Consider the following 25699-nt stretch of genomic DNA (forward strand, 5'->3'; position numbering starts at 1 on the left):
GTCATGAGTTCGAATCCCTCCTCGATTGCTAATAGGATAGCTAATATTAATATTTAATACGCTTTTATAATTCTATATTCTTTTGAGTTTTAATTTTTTCAATTTTTATTTAAACTGTATAAAAGTGAAGAAATAAAAACTAAAGAGAATCTATAGAAATTATGTTAATTATAAGTAATTATATAAAATGGTTAATAAACATTACTATTTTTTATAAAAATAAAAACTGAAAAAAGAAATTTATAATTAGAAAAAGGGTATTATAGTCATTATAGTCTTTGAGGAGGAAATTACTATAAACCCATATATCACTACATACCATTAACGTATCCATCATACATGCATACATGAAAATTATATAGAACACTGTCTTCTCTCTCCACACCACTCCTTTCTTCTACAAAAACCAAACCACCATTTCTCCTTTCTTACAGATTCTTGATTCCACATTTCTTTCTTCTTCTCCCACCATGTCAACCCTCACTTGCTCCGTCTCTGACCTCGCTCCTCTTCTGGGAACCTCCTTCAATGACACCTCCGCCGCCGCCACTTATCTCTGCTCCCGCTTTCAAACCATCTCCAACTCTCTCTCCGACACCTCCTACGCCGTCAACTCCACTTATCTCCTCTTCTCCGCCTACCTCGTCTTCGCCATGCAGCTCGGCTTCGCCATGCTCTGCGCCGGCTCCGTTCGCGCCAAAAACACCATGAACATCATGCTCACCAACGTCCTCGACGCTGCAGCCGGAGCCATCTCTTATTACCTCTTCGGCTTCGCCTTCGCCTTCGGCGCGTCCTCGAATGGCTTCATTGGCTACCATTCCTTCGGCCTCGAAAACGTTCCTTCAAGCCAGACTGACTACAGCTTCTTTCTTTATCAATGGGCTTTCGCCATAGCCGCTGCTGGAATTACCAGTGGCTCCATTGCTGAGAGGACCCAGTTCGTTGCTTATTTGATTTACTCCTCCTTTTTAACCGGGTTCGTTTACCCAATAGTTTCCCATTGGTTTTGGTCCAGTGACGGCTGGGCCAGCCCGACCCGAGCAGACAACCTTTTATTTGGGTCTGGTGTGATCGATTTCGCAGGTTCGGGCGTGGTTCACATGGTCGGTGGGATCGCCGGGTTGTGGGGTGCTTTTATTGAAGGCCCGAGGATCGGTCGGTTTGACCGGTCGGGCCGGTCAGTGGTGTTACGTGGACATAGTGCATCGTTGGTGGTTCTCGGGACGTTTCTCTTGTGGTTCGGCTGGTATGGGTTTAACCCGGGTTCGTTTTTGACTATATTGAAGAGTTACGGTGAGAGCGGAGGGTATTATGGACAATGGAGTGCTGTAGGGAGGACAGCTGTCACTACTACATTGGCTGGGTGCACAGCAGCTCTAACGACCCTGTTTAGTAAAAGATTAATGGTGGGTCATTGGAATGTAGTTGATGTTTGCAATGGTTTATTAGGGGGTTTTGCTGCAATCACCTCAGGGTGTTCAGTGGTAGAACCATGGGCTGCAATCATCTGTGGGGTCGTAGCAGCTTGGGTTTTAATCGGGTGCAACAAGCTCGCGGAGAAACTTAAGTACGATGATCCACTTGAGGCGGCCCAATTGCACGGTGGGTGCGGGTCATGGGGCGTACTCTTCACGGGCCTATTCGCGAAGGAGGCATATGTGAACGAAGTGTATCCGGGGCGGCCGGGGAGGCCGTTTGGGTTGTTTATGGGTGGTGGAGGACGGCTCTTGGCTGCTCAGATCATACAAATTTTAGTGGTAGCAGGGTGGGTGACGGCTACTATGGGTCCACTATTTTATTTGCTACACAAAATGAAGTTGCTAAGGATATCAAGCGATGATGAGATGCAAGGGATGGATATGACGAGGCACGGGGGATTTGCATATGCTTATCATGATGAAGATGATCCATCAATTAAACCGGCGTATGTGATGAGGAGAATTGAGCCTACCAATGAATCCACCACACCAGATTATGAAATTTCTCCACCACCAACAAATGTGCATGTTTGATAAAAATAAGTGTTACAAAACACGTTGTATGATATTTTTATTTAGATGGGTAATTTTTAATGGTTACTAATAATGAATATACAAAGCATTTTAATTGAAACTCAAGTTGACAAATAGTCCACACCCAGGCCCTACAGAAAGCAGCTTGTTAGTGCCGTCTTTCTTTGACTGGCTTTAATGTTTCACTTTTTTTTTTTTTCAATGATCGGGAGTGTCCAAAACAGTCTATGCGTATCTAAACTAATCTTTTGAAACTCTGAAATTATTGGTTAAATAAGAGTTCCAGTAGATACTCTTATTAGCAACCGATGAGAAACTTGAATTCAATACTTCTTGAGTAATACACTCAAGAATCCATATTGATCCACTTGACCACCGAGAGGTAGTCAATATTTTATATTCATATTATGTTTCTAATTCAAGGCACAATTGATGGTGCTCTTTAATTAACTTTTAGATTTTAATGGACAAAACATATCTGCTAAAGCCTATACATAGGTTTAATGCGAATACAAACAATAATTATCTATTAGATGGACATAACATATTAAAAAACAATAATGTTAGGTCCACAACCTTCTCCCACATAAATTGAATCAGTGTACGAGTAGTAAGGCACATTTGGGCAATGCGGTTTCTTTCCTCTCGTAATGCTCCCCCATTTGGGCAATGAAAACACATTCAAGGGATGTGGACCTCCTTTGGAAGAACAAAACAAATTTGAGCGATATAAATCTCTTTTGAGTGGTATGGAGATCTTTTGGGCGATGTAAACCTTCTTGATTTAATCAATGTGGAACTCCTTTGAGCAAAGTGGAACTCTTTTGAATTACCAAGTGAGCATTCGGGGCAAATTCATTAACAATGAGACCGAGCGGTTCGAGCCACATTTGGTCATGCAAAACAAAAGGGCAATTTTCACATGAAAAGCTTATGGACACCTTTGAGTTTGTCACATGTCTTTTTATAAAAATCCTCATAGTGTATGATATATAGTTGTTGATACTTGATTTTGACATCAACTATTTCCACGTAAAAAATATTAAGCGGACTTAGAAGTTACACGCGATATGAGAATATTTAGTTAAATAAAAAGTGAAAAACAATGTCTAAAGTGGTTCAGATGCTCAAAAGCGAATCCTACGTTTACTGATATTGTATTAATAAGAGTAAGGTTACGTCGCATTCAGCGAACTGCGTTACAACTTAGAGAATACAAGAAAGAGAGAGAGAGTAAGCTATTCTAGAGTGAATTTAGCTAATCCCGTAAATGAGAGGGAAGTCTTTTATTTATAGTGGGATAAGTCAAGGTAATGATTACTAAATCTGCAAGTGGATAGATACCGTGCAAATCCTTCTCTACGACTCATTGCTCACCTGCCTGAGTTATTTTCTCGACTTTTGTAGGGATTGGACAAGTGGACGATTTCCAACCATCCGCTAACTTGCACTCACCCACTGCACTGACAATGGCATGCCACATGCGTCATTGCGCGACGTGATCACGTTTGAACAGTCTCAAAACCTTCCCAAGTTCTAACAACCCCATGCTGACAAGACTCTGCGTCAGCCCTACTTTTTCAGGCATAACAATAGTAAATCCTAGGAGATCAAGGTTAGCATTTTTACGCGTCGATATGGCTCTGACGAGTTGTCGGTGTAAATTATGCTCTTCGAGAAGGGTGGCTCAACGCATGAGAACTTTGTAGCGACGCCAGGTCTGCATTGGGTGTTCACCTTTTCCAGTAGTGTTTTAAACAAACATAAGAACTGACCATTTGAATATTAGACCATATGTCATAATATTTCATATCACAAATTGATGCAAATTGTCAATATAATATTGGACTAGCCGATTAGCATTCTCTTCATGTTTGAACTTTTTTATTTTCTGTTAAAAGAATAATGTGTTTATATGAATAAAATAAATCAATACACAAAATCTAAGAGGAGTGTAATTCAATTTGACGAACCCATGATATAAGATACCCTCTAATCTCCATCCATCCATTCAACTTCATAACAACTGGCCTGGTCGCAGATGAAGTGAATTTCAATTCAGATAACGAACCTGATGCTCAAAGTCTATCAATCTATCAATTTACATTACTTGTATCTTTTACAGGAATTTATTCCCATATTCATTCACAATCACACTCTTTGCAGTCAGAATCATTTGACAATTCTGCCAATTGGGTAAATTTTTCATTTTTTATTTTTTGATGACTGGGGGTGTTTGGTCTAGTTTATGCGTATTTCAATTAATCTCTAGAGACTCTAGAACTACTGATTGGATAAGAGCTCTAATGGCTATCCATTAGGCAATGGAAGAGGGATTCAAACTCAAGACATCTAGAGTAATGTACCCAAGAGTCCTTATCGAACTACTCTAACCACCCAAAAGTAGTTAATTGGATAACGTTTATCACTCAATTATATATATAAAAAAAAAAAAACTCAAATGGTGAGAAGATCCTGATAATTATCATAATAAGTACTATGAACAACTAGCTAGGGTTTGTTTTTCCAAGAGAAAGATGTAGAATCTTAAAGGTTCCATATAAAGCTAAGTATTTTTTTGGACCAATCAATCCTCCTTTTTGGCTTACACTATATGCCATTCAGGGGGACAAAAACAGGTTCCAAAACACAACGAAAGTTTGCCTTTTATTGTATATTTTATCATTGATTGTTGATGCCATAAAGATCTGCTGGGAGTTCCAATCAAGTTGATAATGAAAAGTAGTAGTTTGAAGAACCCATAACATATGCCCCATCAATCACATGGTGTTTTTCATTTCAGAGTTCATTGCTCACCTATAAAATTTATGCTAAGCCACCCAATATTGATGGTGCCGGATATTGAATGAGATACATTGATTGATATGAGCATTTAAGACTTATCCCTTCGGAATTTCTGGCAATGACTCTATTATATGATTGAAATGTATGAATTTAATTCCGAATATGCGGAAAACAGGTTGTCGAGTAGTTGCAGCACGTATAAAATAATAATATGATGTTAACGGATCCTCTCCTTATCTGAATTCATTTATAACGAGTGCCTATCGTTACAGCTTTCCGTATACTTAGTATTATTTAAATATAGACTTAGACATCTCATTTCATTTTATTATTTTTGGCTAATTTTAAGCATAAAATTGCATTATTTTAGTTCAGAAAATGGACCATATTCATAGTATAAAAACTGGGTCAAGTGTCACAAACACTCTGAAAAGTCTTCTAATAATAAGATTTTCTGATTATTCTTCCGGATTTGTTAACTTTTTTTTTTAATTAATTTTGATATTATAAAATTCATAATTCTGAGGGCAAATGGGTCATTGCATGGTCTGTATCAGTATCAGATGGTAAGAAACAGTGGCTGGGACGTTGATAATTTCCCCAACCAGGGTGAAAAAAATGTAATTTGGCCTTTATTTGTAACAGGTGTCCATCTTTGTTTTTTTTTTTTTTTTTTTTAAGGAATCGACGTGTTCAGGCTAACGTATGTACACCTTAACTAATTTTTCAGGATCTTAAAACTATTGATTGGGGTAATAGTTTTAGTAGCTACCTTTATTAATAACTAAGGAGAGACTCAAACTCAAAACTTTTTAAATAATATACCAAATAATCTCTAACAAATAATTCGATTACCCAGAGATAGTCCAAGTCTCTTGAATGTAAAACTGCATGATTTTAGTCCAAAATAGACCATACCCATAGTATAACAACTGGGTCAAAGTGCACAAATACTCTGAAAAGTCTTCTAATAATCCCATTTGCAGACAAAATCTGAGCAATCAGCAAAAGTTTGACAATCATTTTGTTCAAGTAATACCAAAAAACCTGTGTGTGTTTTCAAAAGTAAGCCATTAAGCCCTCTGCAACTTGAACCTCACACAGCTTGTGTTTGTCACTATTTGATTGATGGCAACTCTGTCGTTCTCACTGTTTGATTGATGGCTGTTCAGCTCCAAGAGTGTAGAGATAAAGTTTCTGAGGCTCACAAAATTCACAAAAAAATTAATTATACAACTCTTTAATTTGTCTCTAAAAGAGAGGAAAAATCTAGGCCCTTAACACATGAATTGAGTATTTTAGATCCCATTTTCTTGATGCTCTTGTCCAAAAGAGTTTCTTTCATAATATTCTATTACTTCCGGAGGTGTGGCACAACTGATACAATACAAATTTCTTTAGATATGTGGCAATGAGCTTCTTGTCGTTTCATTTGTTTTCTGGCAACGTTTTCTTTGTTTCTTGGCTTCTTGTGGAAAAAAGAGAGAGAATATTATGGGTTCTTTAGACATTTGGGCCAATGAACTAACCCATATTTTCCCATGTGATGTAATTTAAAGATTATTTCATTTTCATGCTTAGAATTAAATTCATCTGTTTTGTTTAGAAAGTATAAAAAAATCTCTTAGAAAATTATCAAAACCCCTAATAGAGAGTATTTAATAATTTCTGAATGAAACGCATAAGTTAAATACTGAGCGATCTCACATGGAAGAAAATTAAATAACCTCACTTGTCCAAAGTAAGCTGCAAAAAAGGGTTGGATGTTTTTTCATATTAATAGCTATCAGTGTGTTTAATCTTGTAATGCTTGATTAGAAAGAATAGCCGCTCAAGAGTAATTTTTCTAGAAATATTTTAAAATATAAGAAAACGTTTTATTATTGTTGATGCGATTTTTTGCATCAACAAGAAGTGCCTAACAAGAAGTGCGTAGATCTCGTGAGGAAATCTACGCAAGAGTTTGTGATAAACTGATAATTTAGTGCTGGACTAATGCTAAAACGATAAATAAAGACAAAAAATAAATGATTTTTAAGGTGGTTCAGATGCAAAGAACAATCTTATGTCCATTGTTATTTTATTACTTTTCTGGTGTGTTATCGTGAGTACAAGCGATCTCAATCCTAAACACAAATGAGGCGGTTTCATAGCAGGAAAATAATGTTCAAAGATTATTTCATGAGAGCGATAGACCCCTTTATATATTATTGCCTTGATGAACTTACTGGTGAAGTAACCCTTACCGAGAATGACATGTGGCCTGGGGTCGTCTTGCACATGAAGTAGCTCTCTCATGAGGTGACACACGGTCTGATTGTCAACACAAGTTGATGTTTATTAATGAAGTAACCTTTGGTAAACTTACAAGTGAAGTAGCCCTCTAACAGGGTGACACGCGGATTGGTGACAATGCATTCCTGGGACACGTGGCGTGAATCCACGCAGGGTGGATTTACCATACAACAATTATATTCGTTATTCTTTCGTGTAAAAGCACTGATTTTTTTTCAAAATTTGGACCAAGAATCCCAAGGTGAATAACCTAACTTGAGATTTATCAAAGTTTTGTTTTACATTTCATTATAATACTCTTATAGTTTCCAATTTATTTCCTAAGGGTAAAACTACATTTACAAATCATTCTCACCAACTTTTAATAAAAAAAAAAAAAAAAAAAATAAAAATAAAAAAATAAAAAAAAAATAAAACAAAAAAAAAAAAAAAAAAAATTAAACAAATAAAAAATAAAAAAAAAAAATTAAAAAAAAAAAATAAAAAAAAAAGATTAAAAAAATAATAAATAATAAAAAAAAAAGTAATGTGACATGACCATTTGAGCAAGAATTCCAAATTGGGCTTGTAGCTTCATATTGAGGCTTGAGCCCATAATAAACTAATGGGCTTCAGTTTGAACAGTTAGAGTATTTCTATTGCTCAAAATTAAAACCTATGATAAGAAGATTGTACTTAGGTATATTTTATTTTGCTAAAAATATGATTTCATATTATTAATTAACTCTTATCGTTCCTGTTAACATAACAATCCTAACACACAAAATTTCATTACTAGTATTAGTGCAAACTCAACACATGTCTTAAGATTGTTCCTTCACTCCCCCAAATCTTTGCCAGGCCAATCATTTTTCTTTTATTCATACAACAACTATTAACCACTCAAATCTAGGCACCATTCAATGGAAAACCTCACATCCATCTGCATGTTTTCACCTCTACCATTATTTCACTAATATTTGTTTAATTATCTCTCGTCGTCCCCAAAAAATTTTCAGTCCCTATAACACCATGGAACATTTCAAATACTACATGCTATTTGCATTATTCATCATCATCTCTAGCATTCCAGGCTCCTTTTCTGAGATCAAGAACACTCACATTATCGATGATTCGCGGTCGATGATCATATTCGAGCGTTTCGGATTTGCAGAAGGTGGCAAGACGGCTATTACCATCAGGGATATTTCATGGAAAACAAAACAACCAAATGCAGAACTCAAACCTTCTTCCCTGGGATTTTTCCTCGCCAGGGACATTGCATTTCCGAAAATTGTGAATGAGTCTGAGTACACTGCTGACTTTTGTGTTTTATCAAGCAGGTATGTGAAATTGGTCTACAGAATAGAAAAATTTGTGCCTAATTCAACCTATGCCGGTTCTGTAGCCATCGATGATCCTGATGAATATATTTTGCTTTTCGGAAACTGCCAGCCCGAATTTCAGGTCTCCATGGATGTTGAAACTGAAATGTATAATATGAAAGATGGTGCAAAAGATTATCTCCCTGCAGGGGAAACACATTTACCAAAACTTCATCTCATTTTCTTCCTCATTTACACATGTTTTTTCGGTTTGTGGGTTTACATTTGCATCAAAGAAAGACAAACAGTTGATAAAATCCATATGATAATGGCTGCATTGCTTCTTGTAAAGGCCCTGAAAATGATCTGTGCCTCCGAGGACAAAATGTATGTGAGCAATACTGGAACTCCCCACGGTTGGGATGTGGCATTTTACATTTTCGGATTCTTCAAAGGCATAATGTTGTTCACTGTGATAATCCTGATAGGCACTGGCTGGTCATTCCTGAAACCATACCTTCAGGAACGCGAAAAAAACGTTTTGATGACAGTAATTCCTTTACAGGTTCTGGAAAACATAGCTTATGTTGTGATCAATGAAACTGGACCTTCAACAAGAGATTGGATGGCCTGGAATCATATGTTCTTGTTGATTGATATCATTTGTTGCTGTGCTGTATTTTTTCCGATAATTTGGTCGATAAGAAGCCTGAAAGAGGCATCAAAAACAGATGGAAAAGCGGCTAAGAACCTGGAAAAATTAACCCTTTTCAAGCAATTCTACATTGTTGTGGTGGGATATTTATATTTCACAAGAATTGTGGTTCCTGCAATAGGGGCGACTGTATATTACAGATATGAATGGATTATGAATGCGGCGGCGGAGGGAGCGAGCCTGGCGTTTTATATGTTCATTTACTACAATTTTAGGCCGGTTGAGAAGAATCCATATTTAGTGATTGATGATGAAGAAGAGAGCGAAGCAGTAAGGCAAATTTTGGAAGAGGATGATACTTTTGAACTTTGATTTAGATTTACAAAGGCTTTTTCTACATGTATTGAAGTAGCTGGCTAGTAGAAGGTGTTGTGATTTCTGAAGAGTTTGGTTTTGTAGAATGACTGTAAACAAGAATCTTAGACAAATTAAGTCGATTCTTCCAATTTTTTATTTTTTATTTTTTTTTATTTTGGTTTTTTCTCTTTTTACTGTATATCAAAAGATAAAGAGAAAGTGATTGTGATTGTTTGAAGACTAATTTTAGATTTATCTAATTATTATTACTTAAATCCAATCATCTAAATTGTTTCTTGGAATTATTTTTGAATTGTAGAAATCTTAACTATATGCTATGCGTATATGGTATAGTATAAAACATTAATTTAACTGTGAGGTTCAGAAAATAAACTGAGATTCATGTCTAAACTTTCACATATTTATATTAATTATCTGCTATTAAATCAATTAAGAAATCTTGTTTGCTCAAATTCAAGAAAAATATAGATTGCATCACAAATATAGCAAATTCCATGTATCAACAAAACCAAATTTAACCCATTATTGGGCAGCCCATATGGTTAGGATAAATTTATAATAGTGTGGATAAACGTATGGTCTCAGGTTCGATTCCCCATTTTAGTATCTGTGATTTAAATGAGGGATTGTGACGGTAGGTTATTGTGCTAGTCTCTCATAAGGATTAGTCGAGTTGTACGTAAACTAGTTCAAACATCTTAGTTACAAGGAAAAAAAAAAAAAAAAGCAAATTTGGAGATATTCTATTTAGTGTCTTTTTCTGAATGAGTAATGCTAGGTCCATAACTCAATCTCACAACCATTGACGTGATAGCTCGTAATTGGTCAGCTCACAAATAGGCCCCGCTGTCTATTTGTAAACTGACCAATTACGAACTGTCACGTCTGAGGTTGTAAGAGAAGGTTGTGAGATTGAGTTATGGACCTAACATTTTCCGAATATATATATTCGAAACCAATAAAGATTTGACTCAACTTAATCTTACAAACTTTCTCTCACAATCCTAATGTGACAGTTCGCAGTTGGTCAGCTTGCAATGGGGCAGGTGAGACCCATTGTAGGTAGGACTTATTATGAGCTGACCAATTACAAGTTGTCAAGTCGAGGTTGCGAGAAAAAGTTTGTAAAATTAGATTGTAAGTTATCAAGTCGAGGTTGGGAGAAAAAATTTGTAAAATTAGATTGTAAGTGTAGTATTTTTTATTCGAAAATTCCAAGTTATGTATGTTTTTTAGTTTTTTGCCGTATAAAACATAAATTACTTACTAACTGTTGTATTTTGCATTTCGTGAAGCTGGTTTTTACGTTAAAAACTTCAAATATTCGCACCAAAGATTAATTTTTTATATCTTTATCTAAGAATATGAAGTATGTGTTGGGATTTTGAACTTTAGTTCAAAGTTGTTTAATGCATTGAAAGTGTTTGATCAAACAAGTCATTTTAATTGAATAATTAAAATAGCATATTTAATATAAAAATCAAAAAAATATTTTATTTCTGATTTTAAGAAGCTCTATGATTTAATTTCAGCCAAAGAGGAAAGCAATTTTAATTATTATAAAAAACTAATATAGGTATAATAGAATTACTAAGCACACCCTTTCTTTAAATACTTTCAGAAAACAAAAACAAATAGAAAAGCCTATCTTCTTCCATAAATTAATTATTATTATTATGTTATCCTTTAAAAAGCAAGTCTTGAAGCCATGGCAGCTCAAGCTCAGTTTCACTTTCTTCTTCTTCAACTTCAACCTCATACGCCCTTCACTTCCTGTTCACTAAACCCCGGCACATTTACCAACACTAAATTTTGGAGTTGTTGCCCTGTGAAATACCGCTCTAAATGGGACGCCAACGCCGGACCCACACCCTCTGGACGCTCCAGATTCAATCACGAAGATGATGGGTTTTACTCCGACGCTGATGATGACCCCGGTGGTTTCTCCACGAAGCAGAGAATCTGGTGGTCCGAAAAGGACAGTGATTTTGATTTTGATAATCCATGGGAAGTTGATGAGGAAGATGAGTTTTGGATTTTTAAGGTAATTATAAAATAAAATTTTCTTTTTTGTTCTTGAAATTGTTTGAATTAGTAATTGTTTCAGTTCAATTTCGGTTACTTAGTTGCTTGAATTAGATAGCAGAGAAATGTGATAAAATTGAATGAGGTGCCTATGGAAAAATTTACGTTTTCTTTTAATTATATTTGAAGCATGTTGAAATCTTATAAATAATTTTCTTAGAAAAATCTTTGATATTATCTTGTTCTGTTTGCTAATCCTGCAGTTGAGATCAATTATAAACAATTTAAGTTTTCACTATGCTTGGTAAGATCCATATTAGCTGAAATTCATTCCAAAAGCAGTTGTCTTCGCCAAGCATAGAACTTCAGCTGTCCACTTTGTTCATTTTATGGGGCAGGTCATTCGGGTTTTAGAAAACAGAAGGGTACCTAAGGGAAAGATTGGGAGAAATTTATACTAATTTAATCACTTATCTCTCGACTTGCATCGCTACATTTTTGTAAGTTAGTACATACTTGACAACAATGAACCAAGCATAAAGCATCAAAAGTACTTACAGGGTATTTGCAAAATTTCTTGTGGCATAACACATTAGTTAAATTCCATTTGTTTGATTATTATGCTGTGACGCGATGATTGGTCAAGGGAGAGACTTTAAATTTGTATATCCATCTTCTACATCATTATTTCCCTTTTTCTTATATTTGCTGCTAGGACAACTTCAAGAACTTAAGAAGTTTTAGTAACATAACTTATCAAACAGAAAGGGCAGTAAATGGTTCTTAATTCAAAGAACTCTTCTACTATTAGCAGGTCACGCTGACTTTTGTGGAAGTCAACAAAATTTTATGTGGGTTAATATAAAGGAGTAAATAGTACAATTTCCAGAGTATTCTGCCATGTTGAAATTATTTGCTTTGCTTAGTAGTACAGTTATCCTAGGGATGTAAGACTGCGGACTGTGGTGTGTGGGAAATGTTTCTGTCCTACTTGTTTACTTCTAGATGAATGCTTATGATAGCAGTGAGGGTAAGGTGGTGAATAGCTAAATTCGAAAAGCTTAAAGAAAAATGAAGCTTTACTGTAACTTGCTACCACTATCAAACTTCCTTGACAATACATGCAAGTCTTGTGCCTTTTCATTTTGCGCTGTATTCTTCTGACCCTTTATTTAGCTCATTTGCAGTTTGCCAATATTGTTCAGTTTTAGTTCTCCCAAGCAGTAAATTATATCCTTACCATATATCAAGTATACTTGAAAATTTTAGATTTATGTCATGTTGATCCCTTACAGAATTCATGATAATTTGCTACCATCTGCAGATACTTAGAGCTTTTGGTTGGATTTTTCCAGCCATTGCCATATCATTGTTGTTGGGAACAGGCCCCAATGCCTTCTTAATGGCACTAGCAGTTCCTCTAGGACAGTCATTAGTCTCTCTTGCAGTTGATAAAGTTTGGGGGAGTGCAAGCAATAAACCAAAATCCAGATCCAGGACCAAGAGCAGAAGAAAACCTTTTGCAAGAGCTACAAGAAATAGTAAAACAAGCCAGGTTAAACAAGAAAATGAGGCTGGCAAAGGTAGGGGAAGTTATCAGTCATGGGTGGCAACAGACGGTGGTTCATATGAGAAAGATGGCAAAAGTGGCCCGAGATTTGGTGGTTGGGATGAGCTAGACAAGAAAGTTGGAAACGAGAAAGCCGCTAAAAGCTCAGCAAGTCAAATCGAAAACGAGCTACCAAAGCACCAGAAGAAAGGTAAACTGAGTAGGATAGGGAGAATGAGAGACAAACCATTGTTGTTGAGGTTGCTGATCGCCGTTTTTCCATTCTTGGGTTCATGGACAAAATTGCTATTTTGATTGTGTATGACCTCTTCAATCTTGGATGTCACTCTGTTCCCTTTTGCTTCGAAGTTGTAGGAGAGATTTGGACGGTTGATGGTTATAGGGAAACAGATATATGAACAATTCTTATATGTGGTGCTTTTTCCTGAAACGAAGTGAATCATTATTGGACTTATCTTGACGCCAAGTGAGAAATAAAATGAATGTCATTTATAAATTATAATAGCTTAGCTAATTTATTGAGCACATTCCTTCCTCATTATTTTGTGGACAGAAAAGGGATATGATCTTGACATTGAATCTTGTATTTATTACTTGTTGTATAATACTTGTATTTTTCTTATATAAACAAATGTACATTTTCTATGCTAGACTTTCACATAAGCAAAGGTTTATTATTCACAAAGAGCAATGTGAAAAACCAATTATTTGGTGTTGGAAAGTAGTAGTTATTTATAATGGCTCCCTGCCTCCCTTATTTAGAAATGCTTTCATAATTTTGGAGCCATGTATGGTGAGTGTGATCATTCTCCACTTCGAATGTAAATTAAAATAAAGTTAAGAGTCTCTTTAGGAAAAATTTAAGAGTTTAGTAAAAAGTAGTTAAGTTTAAGATTGAAACAGGAAACGTAATTTTAACAAGATTTGGACTACACTTGTTATAAATTCATAACGCTCGTCTTTAACCCTTTCCTATAATTTTTTGAGTAAACGACAAATTCCCTACCCAGGTTTAGTGAAATCCCAAGTTGATATTATTGGTTGCATTTATTCCTAATTCGCACCTTTAAACTAACACCATTGATGATTATTAGAGTTGGTCGAAAATGGTGAGTGAGGTCGAAAAAAAGGAATGGGCTTTGCAGAGGAGGTTGTGGGAGTCCAACGATGGTCACGGAAGTAATTTTGAACTTTGAAATCGGTCGGAAAAAGCAAAAAACCACCTACTTGAATGCTGCTAACTTGAGCATTTTTTGCTAAAATGAGCTAATGTTATGCCAAAGAAAGCATCGAAGCACTTTAGTATGCTAACGTGCACCGTGCTATAGTGAGAAGTTAGGAATCTGTTAAAATAAAGGAAACAAGCGTTACTTTAAGGGTGAGAATCTAGAATAAATGCAGTCAGGGGTATCAACTTGGGATTTCTCTAAATCTCAAGTGGGAATATGTCGTTTGCTCTAATTTTTTTTACGGCTATACAGTATACAGTATTCTGTCTTCTACGCTCTTCACTTGTGATGTAGGAATATTACTTGATTTCTTATTCTATGATTTATTGTTTAAGTAGTATTAAGATTTTTATTTATTATTTTAGCGGTATTATGATTCTAATTCATTGTTTTAGTAGTATTGAAATTCTAATTCATTGTTTTAGTAGTATTAAGATTTCTTATCTACTTTTCCTAGTAGAACTATGATTAGTCAACTATAAATAGGTTTGTTATGCGCCTAGTTATTCATTCAAGTTTTCGATAAAGTCTCTTACTACTTTGGGGAATTTATCTCTATCATATTTTCGAAATCAACCACTCGAGTCCGAGCCTTTCGCTGCGTCAACTTGTAAGTTTTTTCGTTCCTTTATGCTTTGTTCTTTCTCTTGTTCTAAGTTCTTTACGTTGTTCAGATTGTTTCTTTTGTCTTTGTTTATGTTTCCTTTGTGTTCAGTCGGGGGTATGAGAACAGTAGAAAAGGGTGTTTCATACTTTCACTTAGCAAATAAATCATAAATTAATGAGAAAAAATCATGAGAATATAAAAATTAAATATAAAGATAGACTATTTTTTTTTTTTTATATATATACATAATGGGGGATAAATAAAATTAAAAAATACATGATTATAGAATTAATATGCAGAAACTTGAGAGAAAATACATTTAGATAAGATATTTCTAAAGATCAAACATAAAATTGGATTAGACATCTATGAGAAACAAAACGCAATTTTGTTTTCCTTGATCTTAAAAGAATATATATTTTTATATATCAAAACTATATATATATACGCTAACAGTTAATTTTTATGTGCATTCTAGTTTGATTTATTTATTTTTGTTTCATTTGTTAATTGTATTATTATATATTTGGGCTTAAAGCCAATTATATTTGGGCTCACGGTATAGTCTAGGCTTTTCGGGTTGTTTTTTTGTCCCACATCATCAAATTAGTGGAATCAGTATTCCTATCGAATAGTTTATATGTGTAGACTTTTTTCACTAAAAATTAACTTAGTTTCATAGCCTTCTCTTTCACAAAAAAATAACTTGGTATCAGAACCTTCTCTTGTACGATCAGATCGTTAATTTTGGTCATCTTACGCCATCAATCTCCTCAAGTTTGTTGGTAATTTTCTATTTTCTTAGATCTAGGAATCTTACTATTTTTTTAGATCTAGGGTTTTCTAGGTCCATTGCGGATCTTGCTATTTTTTTAGCTCAATTAAGATCGTAGTGGTCTTTTTGTAAGTTTTCAAACCTATATAATCTTGCTATTTGCCCAGATCTAGCGTTTTATAAGTCCGCCGCTTACCTGCTATTGCTTAGATCAATTCAGATCGCAGGGGTCTCTTTGTAATTTTTAAAACCTATAGGGTACTATTGTTTAGTACCTTTTTTTTTTTTTGTGAATTGTTCATTTAAAAATTAAAAGATACCCATTTGTCCTGCATCGCAAAAATAATGAAAACTAACAAAACTCAGATCTAATAATCACGAGCGTCTCTCTTCTATCGAAAAAGGTCGGTCAGATATCTTCGTTTTTTTAATTTTTTTTTAATTTTCTGCTCTTAATTTTGTTATTTGTCGGATCTAGTTTTTGCTTTTTTAATAAATGTTTGCTGCACAGAAGTTTAAATTTTGCTTTTCTTTTCGTTGTTTTTCCCTTGATAATTGACTTTCTGTTTGGTTGGTGAGAAAACAAAATAATTCCCGGTATTTTCTCTGCTACCAAAAAAAGCGTAAAGTGTATGTAGTGCTATTCAATTCTCTGATCATTGAATCAGTTTTTCTCTGATCGCTTCTGTATTGTTTCGTTCTTTGATTTCGTCTAGGTTACTGCCTTTAGGATGATTTTCTGCTTATTAAGATTGGAAACTTTACATTCTGCATAATTCACACCGATAATTATCTGCTCCAAAACTATTTGTTCCTGATAATTCACTGACTTTTTTTTTTTTTTTTTCCTGCGTAGTTATTCTTTCTTAACTCCTGAAGCTTGGACCACCGTTCAGCTACATTTCCATTTGGCGGTTGTGGTTATGCTTTACCTTCTCCGTCTTCGTCTTCATTGAAGACTGTTATAATTGTGGCGAAGAGCAGCAAAAAGTCCCCGAATTCTTCCCCAAACGTTTGCCCTATTAGAAAAATGAATGAATTTATGAATTAGAGGCAATTCCTTTAGCAGATTCTACACTTTTTCTTTAAGGGCTTGTTCAGTGAAGTTAATTTAGTTACTAGAAAGGCCGGAAATGGAGTTGGGGAATTAGTCTAGACGCAGTTATAATGTGGTCATAGCAAGGGAAATTGGACGAAGCGAATAGTTTGTCGGAATGGATGATTCAAAAAAGTGTGTATGCTGATGTTTATACTTACAACATTTTAATGAATGATTATTGCTTGGTAGATAAAATTGGTGATACAAGAAGTTGTTTGATTCTATAACTAGACAAGGGGTATTGACCTGATGTTGTTTGCTAGTCATACCCCCTTTCTAGTTATATATTCAAACAACTCCTTTGCATCACCAATTCTATCTGCCAAGCAATAACCATTCATTAAAATGTTGTAAGTATAAACGTCGGGATCCACACTTCTTTGAATCAGCAATTCCGACAACCTATTTGCTTCGTGCAATTTCCCTTTCTGCAAAGTTCATCTATGACCACATTATAAGTGACTGTGTCTGGACTAACTCCTAGAGATACGAACGGAAAATAGAGATATAAGTTTTCTTTTTACAAAAAATTAGCGTGGATCCTGAAGCGGCAAAACTTAAGAGAGAACTAGAGTCTTATGAGAAGAGGAATGGTTCTACTTTAGCCTTCTTTAATTCGCTGTGTGTGTTGAGGAAAGAGAGATTAATGATCATAACACAGGCAGAGGAAATTTCTGATTCTTCAGTAAATGAACATAATAGATTGATTTCTGATTCTTCCGTGCTTGTAGAATATAAGAATTGTATTTAAATTGTAAAATTAAGTGAAATATTCATTTGGGTTAATTAAAAGAATTGAAAATTTTAATAATAGAGTGATTTCATTGGTCTCCACTTTTTATCAATTTAGACATATAGCCATTTACCTCACCTATTTCAAATATAGCCATTTTATTTATATTCTTTATCCATTATTTCCACCCAATATTCATCATGTCCAGAAACAATTATCACTACATTACAAATTACAATTGTAGATATGAGTTTATTTAAAAATATAATCAAATAAGATGAACTCAACAATTAAAAACAAAATTGATTTTATGCAAACATTAATTATCAAATCAAATTAAATAGCTATTATCTTTTATGTCTTATTTAATAATTGTTTATAAAGGATAAAATTGTAATTAAAATAATAATAATTGGGATAAAAATTGTAATATTTTGAACTTAAATCAACTTACTTGGAAAACACTTGATGGGCTGCTGATGTGCATCTTTCTAATATTTGTATCACCATCGAGTTACTTGCTCTGGCAGCAGCAAGATAGAGTGGAGTTTCCCCCAAATTATTAGCCGAATGATGAAAATCAGGGTCTCCATTCTCTGTTAATATTTTTACCACATCGAAGTGACCATGTCGCACAGCCTCATGCAATGCAGTGTTATTTTCATAATTGGTCATCTTCAGCATCTCCCACTCAGATCTTAACCCACTCTCTGAATCTCTCTCTTCCTCTCCAGTTTTCGTGCTTTGAATAAGAAGTTTCACTATAGTAGAATGGCCGCAACATGAAGTGGAGCATCACCTTCCGCATTGACTTGCAGTAGTAATGATGGACACATTTCAAGTATTTGTGACATTCATTATCTTGCAGGGTGAAGGTGATTAATGATATGCTATGCTTGTCCCAACAATAACATTAGAAAGAGAAAACATTTAATCTTTCCATGTGTTTTATGAGCATATCAGGACAAATATTCATATTCATATGCATATCCATTACATTTCATTTCAAGGTTATATCATATCACCCCCTTCCATTATTTCATACCAATTTATATACAAAAAAACATTAATAAAGTTGGCTTTATGGATATATATTCTTGAAGGATTTTTATTCATTTTAATTTAATTTATTTTCTTGTTAGTTAATCAGTGATTCAGTGGAAACCTTTTGATTTGACATTACTGAAACTATTTTGTAGGTAAAATCACACTACACTCCACGAGATACACTATTTTAAGCCCCTCCCCTACTATTTTTAGAGTTATCGAAATCTTCCACCAAAGCACCAGAAGAAAGGTAAACTAAGTAAGATAGGGAGAATGAGAGACAAACTGATACGAACAAATCTAAGAATTTTAATAGAGGAAAGAAACAGTAGACTTGTTGGCTTATATGAGGAACCAACGCCTCCCAAATAACTCTAAGTGAGTCTATAACAAATGATCGCCCCTTTATTGAATACTTCTGAATAATTTATACAACTCAAATGATAACCAACTCTAGAAAAATAAGGAAATAACAAAATAGCAGGACTTGCAGCTACAACGTTTACTTCCTAACAACCAAGTAAATAAAATAACAAATTAACCAAAAACTTAGGAAACAAATAACCAAGCACCGAAAAGATAGCCACTACTTAAATGGTTGTAACATTCCCCTCCCCTTGAAAATGATCCTCGTCCTCGACGATAAACTCTGGAAAATGTTCTTGTAAAATATCACCAACTTCCCATGTAGCATCTGCAGGAGACAAACCTTGCCAATGAATCAAAAATTCAGTTTTTCCCTTTCGAAACCGTCGATCAAGCATCGCCTGAGGACAAGATACCAACTTATCCCCATTAAGTTCAGGCAAAATCTGCATAACTGACTGCCCCTCTCCAACCTTTGCCTTAAGAATAGAGACATGAAAAATAGGATGGATTTTTGAAGAAGGCGGAAGTTTCAATCTATAAGCGACCTTACCAATTCTCTCCAGTACTTCAAATGGGCCATAAAAACGAGTTGAGAGCTTGAGATTTTTACGAGCTGCCATAGTTAATTGGCGGTAAGGTTGTAGCTTCAAATAAACTTGATCTCCCACCTGAAACTCACGTTCCCTATGCTTGGAATCATAGACCATTTTCATTTGACCCTAAGCTCGAGTAATACAAAGGTGTACTTCTCGCAAAACCTGGTCTCAAGAGATCATCTCTTGCTCGACTGCCTCCATCTTGGCAATTCTTGGAACATAATTAAGCAACCGTGGAGGACTCTTGCCATAAACAACTTCGAATGGAGTTCTTTGAATTGAGGAATGCCAGCTTGTGTTGTAGCAGTATTCAGTCCAAGAAAGCCACCAAAGCCACTCCTTTGGATAAGAATGGTGAAACAACTAAGGTACATTTTGAGTGTTCTATTAACCACTTCGGTCTGCCCGTCAGTCTGAGGGTGGTAACTAGAGCTGAAATTAAAAGAAGTACCATTCAAACGGAACAACTCCTTCCAAAAAGCACAAGTGAAAGTTGGATCTCTATCACAAACAATAGACTTGGGCATTCCATGAAGCTTAAATACATTATCAAAAAATAATCGTGCTACACCCACCACTGTATAAGGATGTGAAAGAGGAACAAAATGGGCATATTTTGATAGTCTATCAACTATGACAAAGATAGTAGTTTTACCATTAGAAGCCGGAAATCCATCCACAAAATTCATTGAAATATCTTCCCATAATCGAGCTGAAATCGGAAGTGGCTGCAACAAACCAGCAGGAGCTAATTGTTCCACTTTGTGCCTTTGACAAACATCACAGCTTCGAATAAATTCTTTGACATGCTTCCTCATTCCCTTCCAATAAAAAGTGGCTTTGATTCTTCGAAGGGTTTTCACATATCCCTTATGAGTGCTACTGTGGAATTCTTTGATAATTGCATTCGTTAGTTTAGAATCCATAGCAAGATAAATCTTCTCCTTAAATGATATAACTCCATCAGCTACCTTCCAAGGTCCGACTGCTTCCCCTTGTTGAATACGTGCTTTCAAATCTTGCAAAACCGAATTGTCATCAATTTCTTCCTTAATAGTATCAAGCCAGCGTGGTACCAATTGAGAGCAAGCAAAAATAGCACCTGAGTTATCGTCAACTTCAAGTCGCTGTGATAAGGAATCAATTACCACATTATCTCCACCTCTTTTGTACTCCACTTGGAAATCATAACCCATTAATTTGTATAGCCAACGTTTTTGAGTGGTGGTTGTAATCCTTTGAGTCCACAAATGCTTGAGACTTTGATGATCCGTACGAACAATAAACTTTCTCTCTAACAAATAAGGTCGCCACTTTTGGACAGCAAGTACCAATGCGAGCATCTCCTTCTCATAAGTAGACAAGAGAAGATTTTTCCCACTAAGAGCATGGCTGAAAAAAGCAATGGGTCTTTCTTGTAACAATACCGCCCCTGCCCCCATCCCGGAAGCATCACACTCAACAATAAAAGGTTTACTAAAGTCAGGGAGAGATAGTACCGGTGCTTTTGTCATGGTTAATTTGAGCTTTTGAAAGGCTTCTTCTGATGTTGTACTCCATTCAAATGAGTTCTTTTGGAGCATGCTAGTAAGTGGAGCTGCAATCTTACCATAATTTTGGATAAATTTACGATAATAGCCAGTCCCAAAAATCTCGCATCTCTTTTGGAGTTTTTGGTTTGGACCAAGACATCATTGCCTTAACTTTACACGGGTCAACAACAACTCCATGGTTGGAAATAAGATGGCCTAAGTATTGCATTTGCCTTGAACTGAATGAGAAGTTATCAAGCTTCACCCATAGCTCATTAGCTTTTAATATGTCAAAAACCAACCTCAAATGCTCCATATGTAAGTCCCAACTTCTACTATAAATGAGAATATCATTAAAAAAAAAAAAAAAAAAAAACCAAAACAAATTTTCGAAAGAATTTTTTGAATACCTCATTCATGAGTGCTTGAAAAGTAGAAGGAGCATTGGTAAGCCCGAATGGCATTACCAAAAATTCATAGTGACCCCCATGAGTACGAAAGGCTGTCTTTTCAATGTCTTCTAAATCCATCCTCACTTGATGGTGGCCAGATCGCAAATCTAATTTGGTAAAGAATTAAGCACCCTCCAATTCATCCAGAAGCTCATCAATTACTGGAATAGGAAACTTATCCTTGATGGTAATTTTATTTAGAGCTTTATAATCAATACACATTCTCCAGGATCCGTCATGCTTCTTGACTAAAAGCACTAGTGATGAATACGGGCTAGTGCTTGGGTGGATGATTCCAGAATCCAACATCTCCGTAACCTGCCTTTCAATTTCAATCTTTTGAAAGTATGGGTAGCGATATGGCCGTGTCACTACTGGTCCACTTCCAGATTGGAGGGGAATTTTGTGATCATGATCCCGTCGTGGTGGTAGGCCGTTTGGTTTATCAAACACTTCATTGTAGTCTTGCAAGAGTTGTTGCACTGAGAAAGCTAAGGAAGTGTGGTTATGTGATTTCTTTGTGTTCCCTATTAATTGCAGAATAACCCTTTGCTGCTGCTTCGTTATTTTGGTGATAGGAGCGGCTTCACTGACCATATTGTGGAGGTTAGATATTCCACGAAAAGTCACCATTTGAGCATCCTTTTAGAATGTCATTCGCAAGGTCTCAAAATCCCATTGAATTGGTCCAAGAGTTCTCAGCTATTGAGTTCCTAACACAACATCATAACCCTCAAGAAGTAAGATAAAAAAATCAACGAGGAAGGGTATTTTTTGTAACCTGAGTTGAACATTCGAGCATTTTCCTGGAGTAGAAAGCTTTTCACCCAATGCTACCATAACCTCTAACCGACCGTTTGAGTTGGGATGAAGATTTATTCGCTGAGCTGTTTGTGAGCTGATGAAATTATGAGTGCTTCCCCAATCAATGAATGCAACCATGATATGTGTACAAGCAGCTCCTGTTATGCCACCTAATTTCCCCACTTACTTCAGGTTGTTGTTCTTTTTGAATAAGTCAAAGAGACAATATTCTCTCAAGTTGTTGAGATATATTGTTAGCTTAGCTGCACTTTTAAGTAGGCAATAATCTCTCAGATTTGCTCAGATTTGTTGAGGAAATCTTGCTGTCAGTTATTTTACTTTATGTATTTAAACGTGGCCTGAAACATTAATAAGGGAGAGAAAAAATTCAAGTCTTAGTTTATTTGTGGAGGACGGGTTACCCTCGAAGTAAACCCAAATCTTATCTTTTATCTTTTTTGCTTGAGCACACACCAAATTGTATCAGAGCCGTCAAATCCTGCTTTCATGGCGGAGCAAGATCTTCCCCATACTCGCTATCGCGAACTTTTTGAAGTGGTAGCCCATCATACTACTTCCTTAAAACGTCTAGAGGAAAGCTCCAACAACACAGAATCCTCCCTAAATAATGTTCATCGACAACTCGCTTCCATCACTCTCGCTCTAGAGAGACTTTCAAAGGCCCCTCACCCTGAGCAACTAGAAGGTCCCTCTTCTTCATCCACTCGCAATCCATTGTTTGTCGACGATAATTATCGTCAACCAATAACCCCAAAAATTGATCTCTACAAGTATGATGGTACTGAGGATCCTTCGGGATGGATATTACTAGCAGATCAATTCTTCCTCTTGTACCAAATTCCTGCTCCCCAAAGACTCCTTTATGGATCTTTCTATCTGAAAGGAGAAGCATTATCTTATTTCAAGTATCTCCAACATGCAGGAGAATTGTCTGACTGGGCATCCTTGGTTCACCAAATTCCTGCTCCCCAAAGACTCCTTTATGGATCTTTCTATCTGAAAGGAGAAGCATTATCTTATTTCAAGTACCCCCAACATGCAGGAGAATTGTCTAATTGGGCATCCTTGGTTCAGTCTCTAGAAAAAAGGTTTGGCCCCACTAAATATGAAGATCCCGAGGGTGAAATCACTAAGTTACGTCAAACCTCTACAGTTGCAGCGTATCAAACTCAATTTGACAAAGTTGCTCAGCGTGTTGATGGACTTCCAGATAGATTCCTTGCTCGTACCTTCGTTAGTGGACTACGAGATGATATTAAAGGGATGGTAAAACTACTCCGTCCTACATCCTTGAAAGAAGCAATTGGTCTAGCTCGACTCCAAGAGAAACACCATTGTAAGGATCAAAAAAGCTTCTCAACTCCTAATAAGCCCATTACATTTGCTGCCACTACACCTATCAAGCCATCACCTTCTCTCAAGACTCAACGACTTTCTTATGATGAGATGAAAGCAAGGAGAGACAAAGGCTTGTGCTATTATTGTGATGACAAATTCGGGCCAAGACACAAATGCAAGACACGTACTTTTTTCTTTTTGGAAGGGCAAGAAGATAGTGATATGGATTGTTCAGATGACGATAGCCCAGTTAGTCCGCCCCCAGCAATCTCACTCCATGCCATTTTAGGTGTACAGATGCCACAAACTATGCGAGTTACGGGCACTATTGCCAACCGCTCTGTTTTTATTTTAATTGACTCAGATAGTACCCATAACTTCATGGATCCGTCGATTGCTAAAAAAGCCAACCTACCCGTTTCTCAAACCACCAACTTCACTGTTATGGTAGCCAATGGGGATAAACTATCTAGTGAAGGTAAATGCTCAAACACAAAGCTTTCAGTTCAAGGCATTCCTATAGTTATAGATTTTTATCTTCTTCCTTTGGGCGGGTATGACATTGTACTTGGAACCTTTTGGCTTCAAACACTTGGGCCTATTGTTTGGGATTTTTCCCGACTAAGCATGAAATTTTCTTTAAAAGGCAATTCATATACTCTCACAGGAGCTACTACTAAAGACATATCTATCTTAGATTGTGATTCCCTTGAGAAGTCTTCCAAAAGAGGAGTCATTGTTAGTTTATGCTCCATCCAAGGACCTGACACCTATCCAACTCCACACCCATTACTTCAAAAGGTCCTAAATGATTTCCATGATGTTTTCTCCATTCCAAAGGGCCTTCCTCCTAACCGAACCCATAATCACAAAATCCCGCTTTTTGAAGGAGCTCAACCTACAAATGTGAGGCCATACAGTTATCCACATTTTCAAAAAGCTGAAATTGAGAAAATTGTCAAAGAGTTGCTTCACGATGGTGTTATTCAGCCTAGCCAGAGCCCATACTCATCTCCAGTCCTTTTGGTGCGAAAAACAGATGGAAGTTGGCGAATGTGTGTTGATTACAGGGCCCTTAATAATGTCACAATCAAAGATCGCTTTCCGATACCAATGGTGGACGAGCTTCTTGATGAGTTACATGGATCAAATTTTTTTTCAAAATTGGATCTCCGATCAGGCTACCACCAAATTTGAGTTGCACTAGAGGATGTTCATAAGACTGCTTTTCGCACCCATGACGACCATTACGAGTTTCTTGTCATGCCTTTCGGTTTGTCAAATGCTCCATCTACTTTTCAGAGTCTAATGAATGAAATATTTCGTCCATTTTTGAGAAAATATGTCTTAATATTTTTTGACGATATCCTGATTTATAGTCAATCACTCTCTGATCATGTGGAGCATCTTTGTACTGTACTTGAAGTTCTTCGTCAACATAAGCTGTTTGCCAAGCTATCAAAATGTCGATTTGGATGCCAATGAATTGACTATCTGGGGCATATAATCAGTTCAGATGGAGTATCCGTGGATAATAAGAAAATTGAATGCATACAATCTTGGCCATTACCTAGTTCTCTCAAGGCATTACGTGGGTTTCTTGGATTAACTGGCTATTACCATAAATTTATTCAGAATTATGGTAAGTTGGCAGCTCCTCTCACAAATATGTTAAAGAAGGATTCCTTTCATTGGAATCATGAAGCACGCCAAGCATTTGATGCACTCAAACAAGCAATGGTTAATCCTCCGGTTCTCTCTCTCTCTGATTTTTCAAAGCCTTTTATTATTGAATGTGATGCTTCAGGTGCTGGGATTGGAGCAGTTCTAATGCAAGCAGGGAGACCCCTTGCTTTCCTTAGCCAAAATTGCAAGGGAAAAATGTTTTTTTCTCTACATATGAGAAGGAATTACTTGCTTTAGTTTTGGCGGTGCATAAATGGCGTCCTTACCTTTTAAACAACCGATTCATTATCAAGACAGATCATCACAATTTAAAGTATCTGTTGGAGCAACGTGTGGGTACGACATTTCAACAACGGTGTTTAAC

The 25699-nt window shown here is 36.0% G+C and overlaps 4 protein-coding genes across 4 annotated transcripts; all 4 read left to right on the plus strand.

Annotated features, from left to right (window-relative positions):
* Positions 1-358: 358 nt before the first annotated feature.
* On the plus strand, positions 359-2081 carry LOC116108826 (ammonium transporter 1 member 2-like). Its single transcript, XM_031395058.1, has one exon. The coding sequence runs from the start codon at positions 471-473 to the stop codon at positions 2013-2015; it is 1545 nt and encodes a 514-aa protein (XP_031250918.1). The 5' UTR covers positions 359-470; the 3' UTR covers positions 2016-2081.
* A 6066-nt stretch (positions 2082-8147) lies between these two features.
* On the plus strand, positions 8148-9446 carry LOC116108761 (protein CANDIDATE G-PROTEIN COUPLED RECEPTOR 7-like). Its single transcript, XM_031394997.1, has one exon. It carries the CDS (start codon positions 8148-8150, stop codon positions 9444-9446), a length of 1299 nt encoding a protein of 432 aa, XP_031250857.1.
* A 1658-nt stretch (positions 9447-11104) lies between these two features.
* On the plus strand, positions 11105-13691 carry LOC116108823. Its single transcript, XM_031395055.1, has 2 exons — positions 11105-11496; positions 12802-13691. The coding sequence occupies exons 1-2, from the start codon at positions 11161-11163 to the stop codon at positions 13339-13341; spliced, it is 876 nt and encodes a 291-aa protein (XP_031250915.1). The 5' UTR covers positions 11105-11160; the 3' UTR covers positions 13342-13691.
* A 9106-nt stretch (positions 13692-22797) lies between these two features.
* On the plus strand, positions 22798-24846 carry LOC116108799. The gene has a single exon (XM_031395027.1). The coding sequence runs from the start codon at positions 22798-22800 to the stop codon at positions 24844-24846; it is 2049 nt and encodes a 682-aa protein (XP_031250887.1).
* Positions 24847-25699: the final 853 nt, after the last annotated feature.

This window comes from Pistacia vera, unplaced genomic scaffold (genome assembly GCF_008641045.1).
Source record: "Pistacia vera cultivar Batoury unplaced genomic scaffold, PisVer_v2 Contig57, whole genome shotgun sequence".
Taxonomy (NCBI): domain Eukaryota; kingdom Viridiplantae; phylum Streptophyta; class Magnoliopsida; order Sapindales; family Anacardiaceae; genus Pistacia; species Pistacia vera.

Coding starts and splice junctions, on each gene's coding strand:
- LOC116108826 (XM_031395058.1), top strand. CDS start 471: ATGTCAACCCTCACTTGCTCCGTCTCTGACCTCGCTCCTCTTCTGGGA.
- LOC116108823 (XM_031395055.1), top strand. CDS start 11,161: ATGGCAGCTCAAGCTCAGTTTCACTTTCTTCTTCTTCAACTTCAACCT. Junction 11,497..12,801: donor ATGAGTTTTGGATTTTTAAG/GTAATTATAAAA, acceptor TACCATCTGCAG/ATACTTAGAGCTTTTGGTTG.
- LOC116108761 (XM_031394997.1), top strand. CDS start 8,148: ATGCTATTTGCATTATTCATCATCATCTCTAGCATTCCAGGCTCCTTT.
- LOC116108799 (XM_031395027.1), top strand. CDS start 22,798: ATGGCGGAGCAAGATCTTCCCCATACTCGCTATCGCGAACTTTTTGAA.